This window comes from Schistocerca gregaria, chromosome X (assembly GCF_023897955.1).
Source record: "Schistocerca gregaria isolate iqSchGreg1 chromosome X, iqSchGreg1.2, whole genome shotgun sequence".
In the NCBI taxonomy this organism is placed as follows: domain Eukaryota; kingdom Metazoa; phylum Arthropoda; class Insecta; order Orthoptera; family Acrididae; genus Schistocerca; species Schistocerca gregaria.
The window spans coordinates 183961303-183978301 of record NC_064931.1 but is presented as its reverse complement, the minus strand read 5'-3'; the positions used below and the strand labels follow the sequence as shown (position 1 = coordinate 183978301).

At 40.5% G+C, this 16999-nt stretch overlaps 1 protein-coding gene across 3 annotated transcripts in view; it reads right to left on the bottom strand.

Annotated features, from left to right (window-relative positions):
- Window positions 1–16999, bottom strand: part of LOC126297831 (HEAT repeat-containing protein 5B) — a 472968-nt gene that overhangs the window by 178205 nt on the left and 277764 nt on the right. For all 3 annotated transcript variants that reach the window (XM_049989077.1, XM_049989078.1, XM_049989076.1), the window contains 2 exons: window positions 7531–7669; window positions 5235–5446 (listed from right to left, as the gene is read on the bottom strand). In XM_049989077.1, coding sequence (XP_049845034.1) covers window positions 5235–5446; window positions 7531–7662 — 344 coding nt within the window. In that variant the 5' untranslated portion in view covers window positions 7663–7669. The remainder of the gene's footprint in view (window positions 1–5234; window positions 5447–7530; window positions 7670–16999) is intronic.

Below are 16999 nucleotides of genomic sequence, written 5' to 3'. Positions count from 1 at the left end.
AAAATGGTTTTCTTCTTTTAAGGAGTATCGTTCTGACATTTAATGATTCTCCACATTCAGGAATATCGTTGGGGTTTGATCCACATCAGTGTACTCGAGGACAGGCAAATTTGATGAGCTGTGATCATTTCACCATAGTTCGGCATTTGCATGCAATAGGGAAAGTTTACGGACCGGGTGTATGGGTACCACATGCTCTAAGTCAAAATCAGCAGGTGGTCATATGTGCATGTCTACTTGTTTGACATCAATTGGCTCGTGAACAATACCAACCATTCCTATTTTTTATTGTAACTGGTGTGTAAAATGGTGTCTTTATGCTAACATATGGAAAAGAAAGGAATGCTTGAGCCTAAACAAGGCAGGAATGCCCTGTACAAAGATCGTGAATTTACAAAAGATAATAATTATGCACCTGGTTGAACAGCGACGGTATGCTGTACTACGAATTGCTTCCCAGAGGTGTAACCATCAGAGCTGACACTGTCAACAACTGAGGCATCTTGCCAGATGTAACACAAGAACAATGACCAGGAAGACTGCGTGATAACACCTCCCTGCATTCTGCTACACTGACAAAAAACGCTATAGAGTCATTCCATGTCAAATCAACAAACTTTAAATACAAATTTTACCTCACCCTCTTAGATTTTGCTGAAAGTTGGTATACTTATAGCGGGCACAGAGACTAAGAAAAATACCAAATTTAAATTTTTTACCTCAAACCATTCCTGAAATATGGTCACGTAAACTTATCAAAAACTGGCCAAAAATGTGTGAACGGACTTTTTTTAAATTGCCCTAGGAGCTGCCCTAATTGAGCTAGAGAACTGGGAAAGGTGTCATTTTGTAGCATTTTTCATGCTCTTTCCAGTGATAGACAAAAAACATAGCTTCTAATTAATAACCTTTTTCAAAATGGTAATTAATATTTTGATTTAATTTTTTTACAAAAGTACATAATTGAAAATTTTCAAAATATTTCCATAACTACTTCATACTGTTGTAAATCACATAGCAAAATATAAATGTGGGATGATGTTGGGTTCATTGTTAAAAAAAAAATATTCCGGACTCGTTGTTTTTCACTGACGGCCCTAGTTTGACCAAACTGACGTTTAAGGTAGTATGTCAGTAGAGAATTGTATACATAGGGCTTGAGGGTGTCTGTACAATAATTCAGAGATTGGAGCCATTATTGAGATGATGTAGTCTGCATTGTTACCTTCTAAGGCTTTGTGTGCCTACAGCATTATTGTGCACTGTGGTTTTAGTGCAATTCAATTGTTACCTCTGTGTTGACCAGTCTGTATCTATTATATTTAATAGCTCATTTTCAAGTAAAACTATAAATTGAAGGACAATTTATAAGTGGTTTTTGTATAAATATGGAACCAAGTGAAAAGTGCAGTGCTGTAAGAGTGCAGTGTTGTAATCCATTGAAGGAGTCAAATCATTTTTATTAGAGACAGAAAAAACTGAGAAATGTCACAACATAGATGCCCAAATTATTTACTCAAATACCAAGTGGTGCCAAGATTTGTGATAAACGTAGGAAAGTTGTAACCAAATTGAAAAATACACCAGAGCCCATCAGCGATGAAAGTGCTGAAGAAGAATCTTCTGGATCAGAGATAATCATCCGACCCTTACTTCACTCCAACTTCAGTAGCTGTTAAAACATTTAACACAACACTTCAAGAACTAGGTGAGTCCTGAACTGACAAGAGAAAACTAACATCTAGGCATTACACCAAATGAAAAGTGAAGAAAATCTCATCAATGACACGTAAACTTTTTGTTGCTCCTGAAACTTCTTCGTCAGATACTGATACTGATGAATCAGTTCTGGAAAATCTTAAAAGAAACTTTAAAATTCTATAAGTAGAGCAAAAAAACTAATGATTCGTACAAGTTTACCTGAAAAGTGGAGTGTCAGGAAAATAATGAGGGAATTTCATGTTCGGCAGTCCACAAAAATTTTGAAATAGAAAGGATTCATGGTAGGTCCAAACCCAAAACCAGGGAAGTGTTTACCAACAGAAACTGTCAAAACTGTACATTCATTTGACGAAAATGATGAAGTTAGCAGGGCAATGCCAGGTATTAAAGATTGTGTGACAATTACAGAAACAAGAGGAAATAAAACAAAAATATCAAAAAGACTTATTTTGTGTAACCTTAAAGAAGCTTACAAGCATTTTAAAGACAAGTTTCCAAACATAAAAATAGGTTTCTCTAAATTTGCTGAGTTGAGACCAAAACATTGTGTATTAGCTGGCCAGAGTGACACACACACACACACACACACACACACACACACACACACACACTATCTGTGTGTTCACAATTCACCAAAACATAAAATTAATTATAGAAAATGCCAAACTAAATACAGTAACAAACAGCAGCTTAAACAATTATAAGCAGTGCATTGCAAAAATGCTTTGCAACATGGGAAACATGGGAAACTGTGAATACTGCCCAGGAGAAACTGTCATACATAAAATTTTAAAAGACTCTTTTCATGAAAACTTAATTGAACAAGTTCAGTTCCAACAGTGGATAGTTGAACGATGTAATCTGGAAATTGTTCAGAAAACTTCTTCAGAATTGGTAGATTTATTTTGTAGTAAGATGTCGACTTTGATTCGGCATGACTTCATTGCCAAGCAACAACGAACATTCCTTAACTCCACAAGAGAAACCCTTATGGAATCTGAATCTGTTGTCAAATGTGATTTTTCAGAAAATTATAGTGCAGTTCTACAGGATGATGCTCACAGTTTCCACTGGACAAGAAAACAGATTACCATTCATCCTTTTGTTACATATTACAAACAGGAAGACAAAATTGAGCATATGAGCTTTGTCATTGTTTCTGATTGCCAGGAGCACAATACAACCACGGTTTACACCTTTCAAAAGAAGCTAATTTCATATATAACAAAGTTCAAAAGATTCCAAAAAAGATATACTATTATTCTGGCGGTTCTGCCGCTCAGTATAAAAATTAAGAAAAATTTCCTGAACCTTTGCCTTCATGAGGAAGACTTCAACATAAAAGCTGAATGGCACTTTTCAGCCACAGCACATGGGAAAGGGCCTTGTGATGGAGTAGTGGGTCCAGTAAAGAGCCTGGCAGCTTGTGCAACTTTGCAAAGGCCATACCAAAATCAGATCCATACCACACGAGATCTATTTGAGTGGACAGTAGATAATATCACAAATGTTGATTTTGCATATTCCACTCAAGAAGACTACGCTGCTTGAGAAACATTCTTAAAAAGCCGACTTGAAGAGGCATTGACAATCAAAGGAACACAGCAATTTCATGCTTTCATTCCCAACACTACATCAAAATTAATAGTCATATACTTCTCAGGTGATATGCAGAGTTGGGGGAGGGAAGTAACTACATCACCAGACAAACTGAAGTTACAAGATGTGTCAGGCTATGTCACCACTGTATATGGCAGAATCTGGTGGCTTGGGTACATTTTAGAAAAAAACAAAGAACTTGATGAAGTGAAAATCACTTTTCTTCATCCATGTGGACCAGCTAAGTCATTCTCTTATCCTGCACATGCAGATGTCCTGTGGGTGTCAGTTGTGGATGTCCTCACAAAAGTGAATCCATTTACTCCAACAGGGAGAACATACATTCTTAATGAAAGTGATGTAAACCTACCCAGTCAGCTTTATTAAAATGTAATATGTGAAGTTCCAAGACAATTTATTGGGAAACTGTTTTCAACTCAAAACTTAATTTTTGTCTCAGGTTAGTGTTAATGTATATTTTATAGAAAGTTATTTAAAAATTATTATTAGTACCTATTGTGTTAAATTTAGCTATGTACAAATACCTGTTACTCAAAAACAAGCATTACGTATTTAGTTTGTTTAATAGTTCCATTTCAAAAATCATGGACCAGAACTATTATGTAAATACTTGTACTTATTCATACTTTATTTCAGTTTGTAGTTAAATACTCAATTTCTTGTTTTTGTTATATCGGTTAATATATTGTTAGTGAAGTTGTATGAAATTAAAATAAGCAATCAACTTAATTATAAAATATGCTGATTAGTTTTGGTTTAATAAGGTGATGTTTTGATATTTCTAATACTTTACTTACCTTTCAGCATATTTTAAACAAATTCCTGTTTCTTAAAGGTCAATTTGGTCAAACTAGGGCCGTTAGTGAAAAAACAAGAGTCCGGAATAATTTTTTTTAACAATGAACCCATCATCATCCCACATTTATATTTTTCCATGTGATTTACAATAGTATGAAGTAGTTATGGAAATATTTTGAAAATTTTCAATTATGTACGTTTTGTAAAAAAATTAAATAAAAATATTAATTACCATTTTGAAAAAGGTTATTAATTAGAAGCTATGTTTTTTTGTCTATCACTGGAAAGAGCATGAAAAATGCTGCAAAATGACACCTTTCCCAGTTCTCTAGCTCAATTAGGGCAGCACCTAGGGCAATTTAAAAAAAGTCCATTCACACATTTTTGGCCAGTTTTTGATAAGTTTACGTGACCATATTTCAGGAATGGTTTGCGATAAAAAATTTAAATTTGGTATTTTTCTTAGTCTCCGTGCCCACTATAAGTATACCAACTTTCAGCAAAATCTAAGAGGGTGAGGTAAAATAGGTGTGTTGATTTGACATGGAATGACTCTATACTGGATGTGGATTGGAAAGTCATTCCACACCCACCTTATTCACCTTGTGTTCTCAGATTTTCATATTTTCAGGCATCTGTCAAACAACCTTCAAGGGACTTCCTTTCCACATGAAAATGTGCTGCGAACAGGGCTCAATGGGTTATCCGTCTCAAAACCACACGATTCCTATGGTCACTGAATCGAAAAGTTACCCCAGCATTGTTAGACTGTTGTAAATAGTGAAGGAGAATATATTACTGATGACTAAAGTCTGTTCTGTGCATCAGTTATGTTCATTAAACTTAAGGAATAACATCACTATTTATGCACTAACCTAATATCAGAATTACCCAAATTTTCCACGGGACTGATTGCTGGGGCTGATACCTTGCAAGTGCGCTTTTTTCTCCTTAAAATATGAGGTCAAGCTGTTAATATTTTCTTGTTAGTCTGCCCTTTTCTTTAATCTTATTTATTATTTTTACAGTCTATAGTTTAGTGTCAATACTAGTTGTAGTATGAAGCAGTTTGTTTAACAATGAACGTTGCTTACAGCTTCGTTGGTAGAAAACTTGGTGAATCATCTTTATTTTTCAAGATATCATTGCATTTGTTGACAGTATCGAACAGCAAAAATGTGTCACCAACACTGAAGAGTGTTGCTAAACATCGTGCTATCAATTTTCTTGTAGGTGGACCAGGTGATTCCTGTATATGTTGAGTCAATTGCTCTACAAGTTTTTTCTGGCACCCTTTGATATCAGACTGTAACAGAAAATTACAAAAGATGTTAATTGAAAAAATTATCTATCAAACACAAGTGTAGTTTCATCTACAAAATGTTCGCACAGCTGCGTTTTTTGTCTGTGACTCCCTCGTCAGACAGCTCTAATAATTATAAGATAACAATGTACTCAGATGATGAAATTTTTACATTCTGTAGAAGAAAACTTTCAAGTATTTTTTTTTTACTTTTATTGTAAATATTTTGTGAATACAGTTACTTATAACACTTAATACACTGAGGTGAATAAAGTAATCGGACAGTGACATGCACATATACAGATGGCAGTAGCGTTATGCGTATGATATATAAAAGGGCAGTGCACTGCTGGAGCAGTTATTTGTACTCAATTGATTCATGTTAAAAGGTTTCCAATGTGATTATGGTTGCATTGTGGGAATTAACAAACTATGAACATGGAATAGTAGCCTGAGCTATACGCATGGAACATTCCATTTTGGAGATCATTAAGGATTTCAGAATTCCAAGATCCACAGTGTAAAGAATGTGTCGAGCATACCAAATTTCAGGCATTACATCTCACCACGGACAATGCCGTGGCCAACGGCCTTCACTTAATGACCTTGAGCAGCAGCATTTGCATGGAGAAGTAACGTTGAGCAAAATAACTGCAGAAATCAATGTAGGACGCACGATGAATGTATCTGTTAGAGCAGAGTGGCAAAATTTGGCATTAATGGGCTATGGCAGGAGACGACTGAGGCGAGTGCCTTTGCTAAAACGACTCTGCCTGCAGCACCTATCCTAGGCTGGTGACCATATTGGTTGGACCCTAGATGGCTGAAAAACTGTGTATGGGATATGAATCCTGATTTCAGTTGGTAAGAGCTGATGGTAGAGTTCCACTGTGGTGCCGAGCCCATAAAGCCATGGACCCAAGTTGTCAACAAGGCACTGTGCAAGCTGGTGGTAGCCCCATAATAGTGTGGCCTGTGCTTACAAGGACTGGACTTGGTCCTCTGGTCCAACTGAAGCGATCGTTGACTGCAAATGTTTATGTTCAGCTACTTGGAGACCCTCTGCAGCCATTCATGGACTTCATAATCCCTAACAACAACGGAATGTTTATGGATGACAGTGCAATATATTACCAGGCCACAATTGTTCGCCACTGGTTTGAAGATAATTCTGGACAATTCTAGTGAATTATCTGGCCACCCAGATTGCCCATCATGAATCCCATTGAACATTTATAGGATGTAATCAAGACAGACACACCTGTTCATTCACAAAATCCTGCACCGGCAAACCTTTTGCAATTATGGACAGCTATACAGGTAGCATGGCTCACTATTTCTGCAGGGGACTTGTTGAGTTCATGCCACATTGTGTTGCTGAACTACGCTGGGCCAAAGGAGGTCCACTGCCCCATTAGGAGGTATCCCATTACTTTTGTCACTTCAGTGTACACATCTATACATCTGTCTTCCTTTTTATTGCCTGTAGAATGGGCCATTATCCCTTTGTGTGCTTGATTATATATGTACAGTACCTTCAGTATGACAGTGATTTTTAAACTGTGCAGAGGAGTAAAAACCTGCTAAATATAGTTATAACACAGAGATACAAATAGCACTTTAACTTTTGGGAGATAGGTCACTACAGCATGACATATTGTAGTACAGCGTACATTAAATAGTAAAATTAATAGCAATGACACTGCACATGCTGTCTTGCTCTACCCTTCCTCTGCACCATTCTTTTTTTTCTCCTTTACTCTTTTCATTTCGTTTATACCTAACCTACCCCTTTTCCTTATATTGCTTTATTTGTTTTATTACATGATTCTAATAGGGCTGACTGCATCTTCTTTTCATATGTCATTCACTTTCTCAATAAATAGTCACAAACGAAAATAAAACTAACTACTTTCTTGCTTTCATTTGAAGAGAAAGTCGAACTGGAAACAAAAACTTAAATATTCTAGAACCGTAACAGCTAAATCCTCTATTTCCCTCTCAAGACTAAGGGAGCATACCACTAAGATGATGATCACCTATGAAAATCATATTTTGTAATATCATCAGTAAGAAGAATGGCTTACTTTCTGTGCTGCTACAAGAACTTTATCGAGGAAGCGAAGCCATTCAAATACAAATACTGGTCTCTTGGCCTCCGGAATCTGACGCAGGGCCTCTTCATTTAGCGTCAGACTATGGCTCAGCTCCATCATCATGGCAGGGCTACAAACAGGAAAATGTCATTGATTACAACCATTATTATCGTCATCACAGGGTTCACAATTTGTATAGTAGCCTGTGATATTCTAATTACATTTAAGTTGCAACATGATCTTTCACAATTTCAGCACTTAAAATACGGCAAATTAAAATACGACCACATACTTTTGGCAATAACGCAATATTAGCTCCGCTGGAAATCTGAAAAATAGCGTTATTTACTATGAATAGCATACTAACACTTCTAGATGTTTAATAAACATAGCAACATTTATTACCATGGGATTTTACGCTTTAAAGCCATCACCTTGCAATATTCCACAGATAACGTATGAGATTTTACGCTTAAAAACCACCACCTTGCAATAATCCATAGATAAAATAAAGGAAAAGTTTCTTATGCATAAAAATTAAGCTGGTTTTGACTTAATATATGCTGCGCCCGTCCTTCCGATAATCGTTTCTTTTTCAGTTTCTTCACGATATGATAAAAGTGTGTAATTCATGGTTGTATCACCTGACGATTATATTTTTATATATCGCATAACATGATGATGCGAATACATTTGTGAACCTGATAATGGTCAGACGATTGAAACTGGTTGTGTAAGTAAAGTAAAGCAGCTCATGGTGGTAATATGACATATTTCACATACTCTCACAGGAAAAAATCTCTGCAACAAAAAATAATTAACGTTGCGTAGTGAAATTTCGAGACCACATCTGTAACACTGTTGATTAACGTTGCAAGACCACAGGTTAATGTAAGTGTACGATAAGCCATAATAAATGTGAAATGCTAGTACATCAATAACCGGCGTAACCGCCAGAACGTTGAATGCAAGCTTGCAGAAGTGCATGCTTTATGTTGTATAGGTGCTGGATGTCACTTTGTGGGACAGAGTTCCATGCCCGTTGCACTTGGTCGGTCAACACACGGACGGTTAATGTTGTTTGTAGATAACGCTGGAGTTGCCCGTCTGATGATGTTTCATACGTGCTCGATTGGAGAAACATATCTGATGATCGAACAGGTCAAAGCAACATCTCGACAGTCGTTGGGTAACAATGGCGGTATGTGGATGAGCCTTATCCTGCTGGAAAACACTCCCTGGAGTGCTGTTCGTGAGTGGCACAACAGATCGAAGCACCAGACTGACGGACAAAATTGCAGTCAGGATTCGTGGGATAACGACAAGAGTATTCCTGCTGTCATACGAAACAGCACTCCAGATCGTAACTCCAGAAGAAGGTAAAGTGTGTGTAGCACGCAGACAGGTTGGCTGCAGGCCATCAACTGGCGCCGGCCAGAGTGGCCGAGCGGTTCTAGGCGCTTCAGTCTGGAACCGCGCGACCGCTACGGTCGCAGGTTCGAATCCTGCCTCGGGCATGGATGTGTGTGATGTCCTTAGATTAGTTAGGTTTACGTAGTTCTAAGTTCTAGGGGACTTATGACCTCAGCAGTTGAGTCCCAAAGTGCTCGGAGCCATTTGAACCTCAACTGGCCTCCTTGTAACCAACACACGGCCATCATTGGCACCAGGCAGAACCAGGTTTCATCAGAAAACACTGAAGACCTCCATCCCGCCCTCCAATCAGCTCTCGCTAGACACCACTGAAGTGGCAGATGACGATGGTTTGGGGTCATTGGCATGCACGCTAAAGGGCGTCTGGCTCGGGGCTGCCCTTGGAAGTAACCGATTTGCAATATTTCGTTGCGTCACTGTGGTGTCAACTACAGCTCAAAGTGCTGCTGCAGATGCAGTACGATGAGCCAGAGCTATACGCCGAACTCGATTGTCTTCTCTCTTGGTAGTGCCACGTGGCCGTCGGGAGCAGGGTCTTCTTGTGGCCGTATATTCTCGTGACCACCGCTGCCAGCAATCATGTACAGTGGATACATTCCTACCAAGTCTTTCCGCAATAACGCAGAAGGAACATCCAACTTCTCGTAACCCTACCACACGACCTCGTTCAAACTCAGTGAGGTGTTGATAATGGCGTCTTTGTCTCCTTAAAAGACATCATTAGCTACTGGCGCCATTCACTCTTATGCGACTGGCGCGAAGTTGGAATATACGTCATCGTAGAAACATGCACACCAAATTTCATTTAACATCCTGGCAGATCAAAACTGTGTGCCCGACCGAGACTCGAACTCGGGACCTTTGCCTTTCGCGGGCAAGTGCTCTACCAACTGAGCTACCGAAGCATGACTCACGCCCGGTACTCACAGCATTACTTCTGCCAGTTTCTCGTCTCCTACCTTACAAACTTTACAGAAGCTCTCCTCGCAGGAGAGTGTCCCCAAAAGGAAAAGGTCCCGAGTTCGAGTCCCGGTCGGGCACACAGTTTTAATCTGCCAGGATGTTTCATATCAGCGCACTCTCCGCTGCAGAGTGAAAATCTCATTCTGGGAACTTTCATTTATGTCGCACAACGCTTCTTGGTGTTGGGATTCTTCTTTCCGTCAGTGTGTAAAAGAGCTGTGGGGCATCACGTTCTGACAGTATACACTCCTGGAAATGGAAAAAAGAACGCATTGACACCGGTGTGTCAGACCCACCATACTTGCTCCGGACACTGCGAGAGGGCTGTACAAGCAATGATCACACGCACGGCACAGCGGACACACCAGGAACCTCGGTGTTGGCCGTCGAATGGCGCTAGCTGCGCAGCATTTGCGCACCGCCGCCGTCAGTGTCAGCCAATTTGCCGTGGCATACGGAGCTCCATCGCAGTCTTTAACACTGGTAACATGCCGCGACAGCGTGGACGTGAACCGTATGTGCAGTTGACGGACTTTGAGCGAGGGCGTATAGTGGGCATGCGGGAGGCCGGGTGGACGTACCGCCGAATTGCTCAACACGTGGGGCGTGAGGTCTCCACAGTACATCGATGTTGTCGCCAGTGGTCGGCGGAAGGTGCACGTGCCCGTCGACCTGGGACCGGACGGCAGCGACGCACGGATGCACGCCAAAACCGTAGGATCCTACGCAGTGCCGTAGGGAACCGCACCGCCACTTCCCAGCAAATTAGGGACACTGTTGCTCCTGGGGTATCGGCGAGGACCATTCGAAACCGTCTCCATGAAGCTGGGCTACGGTCCCGCACACCGTTAGGCCGTCTTCCGGTCACGCCCCAACATCGTGCGGCCCGTCTCCAGTGGTGTCGCGACAGGCGTGAATGGAGGGACGAATGGAGACGTGTCGTCTTCAGCGATGAGAGTCGCTTCTGCCTTGGTGCCAATGATGGTCGTATGCGTGTTTGGCGCCGTGCAGGTGAGCGCCACAATCAGGACTGCATACGACCGAGGCACACAGGGCCAACACCCGGCATCATGGTGTGGGGAGCGATCTCCTACACTGGCCATACACCTCTGGTGATCGTCGAGGGGACACTGAATAGTGCACGGTACATCCAAACCGTCATCGAACCCATCGTTCTACCATTCCTAGACCGGCAAGGGAACTTGCTGTTCCAACAGGACAATGCACGTCCGCATGTATCCCGTGCCACCCAACCTGCTCTAGGAGGTGTAAGCCAACTATCCTGGCCAGCAAGATCTCCGGATCTGTCCCCCATTGAGCATGTTTGGGACTGGATAAAGCGTCGTCTCACGCGGTCTGCACGCCCAGCACGAACGCTGGTCCAACTGAGGCGCCAGGTGGAAATGTCATGGCAAGCCGTTCCACAGGACTACATCCAGCATCTCTACGATCGTCTCCATGGGAGAATAGCAGCCTGCATTGCTGCGAAAGGTGGATATACACTGTACTAGTGCCGACATTGTGCATGCTCTGTTGCCTGTGTGTCTGTGCCTGTGGTTCTGTCAGTGTGATCATGTGATGTATCTGACCCCAGGAATGTGTCAGTAAAGTTTCCCCTTCCTGGGACAATGAATTCACTGTGTTCTTATTTCAATTTCCAGGAGTGTATGTAGGAGGAAGCAAAATTTTGCTTCATTCTTCGACGAACGTAAGGTCTCGGAATTTTAACACTAAACCATAAACCAACGACTGCTACATACGTGGTGAGCAAAGGCGCTCATACTACAGTATGTTGGGGGAGGGGGGTAGAGCCAGACCCGGGATATGATGTGTTTTTAATATTTCAGAAGACGAATGGTGACTTGTAAGTAGGCATAAAAATGTTCCAGTTCGACCCTGTTAAAACTCTACATAACACGGCTTGTAAATCATTTTCTAGGGGAAAAAACCTGGCTCAACCCTTGCCCCCGGGGTATGAGCGCCCTCAGTGGAGAGGACACGTCGCTTTTATGTCACACCTAGCTTCTTGTGATAACACCCTGAGAAGTATGAAAGAAGTAAAATCTGGTTCTTTGACGACATTCCTCTGAACCTCATCTGTGGCTCCCAATCTGGTAAAAGAATGTCCAGTAACATACGAGTTATGTCTCCGAATTTATGTGAAGACTCTTAAAGCTCTTTAAACAACTCTGGCGCTAGTAACATTTTACATCTTTTCCCTTCATATCTGCAAGCCCTCTGCTGCCAGAGCGCTGCGAACTGTAAAATGGCGGTGTGTGAGATAACTATGTTGCTGCCGGCCGCGGTGGTCTCGCGGTTCTAGGCGCGCAGTCCGGAACCGTGCGACTGCTACGCTCGCAGGTTCGAATCCTGCCTCGGGCATGGATATGTGTGATGTCCTTAGGTTAGTTAGGTTTAAGTATTTCTAAGTTCTAGGGGACTAATGACCACAGCAGTTGAGTCCCATAGTGCTCAGAGCCATTTGAACCATTTTGAACTATGTTGCTGCATGAGAAACAGTGTATTGTAATCGAGTTTCGAATTCGAAGAGCACCCTCTCCTTCTGTGTGACATTACGAGACCACACACGAGCGCTGGAACATGTGCAACTATCCGACGCCTTGGGTCCACTGTCATCGATCATCCTCCATACAGGCGCAACTTGGCCTTATCCGATTTTCATCTGTATCCAAAACTTACAGAACACCTTCGTGGACTTAACTTTCATAGTGATGAAGCGGTGCAAACAGAGGTGAGGTTGGGGATCTGTCAACCGTGTCATTCTACGGTGACGGTATCAGCGAACTAGTCTCTCATTGGGCGAACGTCGTCAGAACGGCTATGTTGAGAAATAAATATGTACACATTAAGAGTAAAGATGTAGAATGTCAACAACGTTTGTTTTATTTAAGAAGCTTTAGAAGCTTTCACATTAAAATTCAGAGGCATTCCCTTTTAGCACGCCCTGTTGTCTCTATTGGGAATATTTGAAAATTTGTTTCTCTTTGCACTGGTAACAGCGATCCGCTGAACTAACGAGTTTATTCGACAATTATTGCCGTAACACTTAAAATGCACAGACAGTGGCCGAGTCGTTTCTAATTATTACATAACATTCATCTACGTCGCCATAATCCCATACGAGACGCAGAAGTCACGTTCGGAGTTAAAAATCGCTTAAATGTTCTTCGCAATCAAAACTGAAATTGTCTTATATATCTACATGCTTAATAAAGGTCCTAACTGCAAAAATTACGTACAACTATCCCCAGGTACGGAAACAGCACGAAATATAATGAAGTACAGCCTATCAACTTAGAACTTAACAATGACTATCCGACACAGTGTAGTCAGGCAGGTAAACAAATGACTACCGGCCGACGCCTCCGGAGTCTACAGACTTCTACCGATTCAGAAGTACAGAGCAGAGAGGCTAACATACTGATAACTCACTGTACTATTCTCAGTAAATTTTCATCCAAATGTTCTTTCCTCGTTTCGAAGTGAGTGGCATACGATACAGCAGGACCGTTTTCCTCTTATAAGATTTTACCTTCGCATCATAACGGTAATACACGGGCAAATTTTTTGAGATCACGTTTCTAATTAAAAACAGTTTCAGCTTCCTTCCAACCACACGTGTTATCGAAGTACTGCACAACGAGTAATGGAAAATTATTGCCATTTTAAAGAGCACCTCACCACATTCAATGTCTTCAATGGCGCAGCTGCTTGGCATAACTACTATATCGGTCGAAATCGCGTGAATTAACAATAGTAACGTTAACTGCGTTGTTCTTTACGAGAAATGCAGAATAATATATCACGTCCAATCGATATTTTACACTGTTAATATAGCGCCTCTCATGAAACTGCTCGCTTCGCCCTGAGATACAACGAAGGTAAAATATCTAAATCCATGCTCTGCAAACTACTGCGAAGTGAGTGGCTTTGTACATCGAGTAGCAACGGATAAAAAAACACATTGTTAATATTTAAGAATATTCAAACTTTTTTTTTACTAAAAAGTTCTTATGAATTGATGGGATGTACAAGCCGCTTTAGCTGTTGTGTAGTCTTTTATTGCGTTTCCAATAAAGACCTACTAACGGCTACAGTGGCTTGGAAGCCTTCATCACTGAATCTCATCAATTCATAACATCTTTTTTAGTAAAAAACAGCCTGAAGATGCTTAAATATTACAATATGTGTTTGGTAGAAAAGTCTAGTTTCCTTTTTAGGTAATGTTAGCATATGAGTTTCTGTTTTAGCATATGAGTGTCTATTTTATACTGCGAACACATGGAACGCATTCTTAACAGTATGTACTGCGTTTTCCTCATGTTGTATTGCAGCCACATGTACATTATGCATTTACAGTCGCGAACATATTTTTATAAAGTTTCGTGTATTAACTTTTTTACAACTTGATGTTAGAATGTCGAAGCACAGATTTTCATGCATAAATTTCAGTCTTTTAACCTCTAATGGACGGAGTGGCACTGTCTACTATGTATGACAGTTGACAATGGTTGAGAAGCTATGCAGGCGTTAATATTCGTAACAGTCACGCAAAATCAACCATAGTAACAAATTGATCTTCTTGGAAACACTGAGCAGAATATTTCAGTTATTTCGCTATTAAATAAAAACCATAGATTTGAATTAATGCAAGCACTTACAATTTGACAATGACCACAAAGTTTTTTTTTTATACATATGAACTTTTTAATAGCACATGAATAAGCACACAATCAACATTTTTAAAGAATAGGTGCTGGTTTCACAAAGGAAATATTTTTGTACTGTATCCAATAGTTAAATGTGCAAACTGCACTATAAGCTTACTTTATAAGAAAATTTTCTTTATATGTTAACACATAATTATGCGTTAAATGCAAATACAGTTATCAGTTTATAAGAACTAAGTACCTTCACCAAAATTATTTTTGGACTGTATGTTTTTATGTTCAAACAGTACTTTAAGTGAAGAATTCCTCAGACGTCAAAGCAAACTGGCATTTCCGTGCCAAACAGTTTCTGTAAATCATGAAAAAAATGGTTCAAATGGCTCTGAGCACTATGGGACTCAACTGCTGTGGTCATTAGTCCCCTAGAACTTAGAACTACTTAAACCTAACTAATCTAAGGACATCACACACATCCATGCCCGAGGCAGGATTCGAACCTGCGATCGTAGCAGTCGCACGGTTCCCGGACTGCGCGCCTAGAACCGCGAGGCCACCGCGGCAAGCGGTAAATCATGAAAAATTCGTGTCATGCGAAAATAATTTTGATGGGAAACGTAGATTTCTATCTATTAGCCGTGCACTATGGTTTACCCGCTTAAGAGTAATCATAAATGTGGCTTGATACAGCAAAAGCACCGCTGAAACCAAAAGTGGAGGAGAAGGGACAAGAAAGCCGGTTGAAGGAGAGGGGATGGGGGAGAGGGAGAAACCCGTGGATGTGGGTGAGGGGTGTACCTCCAACGAACGGCAGTGCAAATGTTAGCTTGGCCTGACATTTTGTAGAAGTACCTCGTCATTACAACGCGTGGAAAGGACAAACTTAGTCCTCTGCAAAGGCTGTCGACTGAAAAGACGCTCAGATAGAAAGATGTGCCGAACACAGGTAGACAGCAGAAAAAAGTCGCTCTTCCCGTATTCTCAATAAAGCAATTCATTAAATACGTAGTAGGTTTTGTCATTCAATTACCCATTAGTTTCTCCTTACCGTACTACTGCCAGCAAGGTCATTAGCTCTAGATAAATAATATTATACATGCGTGAATTCCAGAAACGTAGGTGATGTGAACAATGGTGCTTGATATTTCCGAAATTTATACTTAGTAACAAAAATGAAAAATCTTGTTTGCATTTTTTAAAGCTATATGTGAAGTACAACTTCCGATTTTAAAACGATAGCGAGAAACAGCTCCAGAATACGCAGGGTAACTGGAGACATCACTAGCATAGCTAGTCTTCTTGATACAATAGCTATTTCTATTAATTGGGAACCAGATGACGGTTCAAAACACCCACGACTTGCTTCACTAATTTCTAGTGGTTATTAGGGAATATAGCGTACCTTTTAAGTTACACAGCAGTATATAATTCAGAAAACGGACCGAAATCCCATGTATAGGTACATTATGCAATAAATATACATAAAATTGGGACATTATATATATGGAAAACTATCACGTCGTAACCGTTTTCCAATTATTCATCGTTGGACGTAAGGAATGCTGCACGTTCTTGTATACGCTGAGGAGAACCACAATTTTCGCTCACATTTCTTGTAGCACTGTTGCAACTCAAAAAATTGTGCTACACGCATTCTCTGAAAAATATTTCGAGCAGTTAGTTCATGAACCCAGTGGAATAGTAAACGGTTGTGAAAACACACTTGATCTCTTAGTAACAAATAATCCTCAGCTAACAACGAGCATCAAAACGAATACAGAGATTAGTGAACACAGAGTTGTCGTAGCGAGACTGAATATGGCAACTCCTAAAATCCTCTAAAAATAAACGAAAAATATATCCATTCAAAAAAGCAGATATAAATTCGCTTGACACCTTCTTGAGAGACAATCTCCATTTCTTCCAAATTAACAATGTAAATGTAGACCCGATGTGGCTTGAATTCGAAGAAATAGCTCGACAGCAATTGGGAGATCTATTGCTGTTGTGGTCTTCAGTCCTGAGACTGGTTTGATGCAGCTCTCCATGCTACTCTATCGTGTGCAAGCTTCTTTGTCTCCCAGTACCTACTGCAACCTACATCATTCTGAATCTGCTTAATGTATTCATCTCTTGGTCTCCCTCTACGATTTTTACCCTCCACGCTGCCCTCCAATACTAAATTGGTGATCCCTTGATGCCTCAGAACATGTCCTACCAACAGATCCCTTCTTCTGGTCATGTTATGCCACAAACTTCTCTTCTCCCCAATCCTATTCAATACTTCCTCATTAATTATGTGATCTACCCATCTAATCTTCAGCATTCTTCTGTAGCACCACATTTCGAAAGCTTCTATTCTCTTCTTGTCCAAA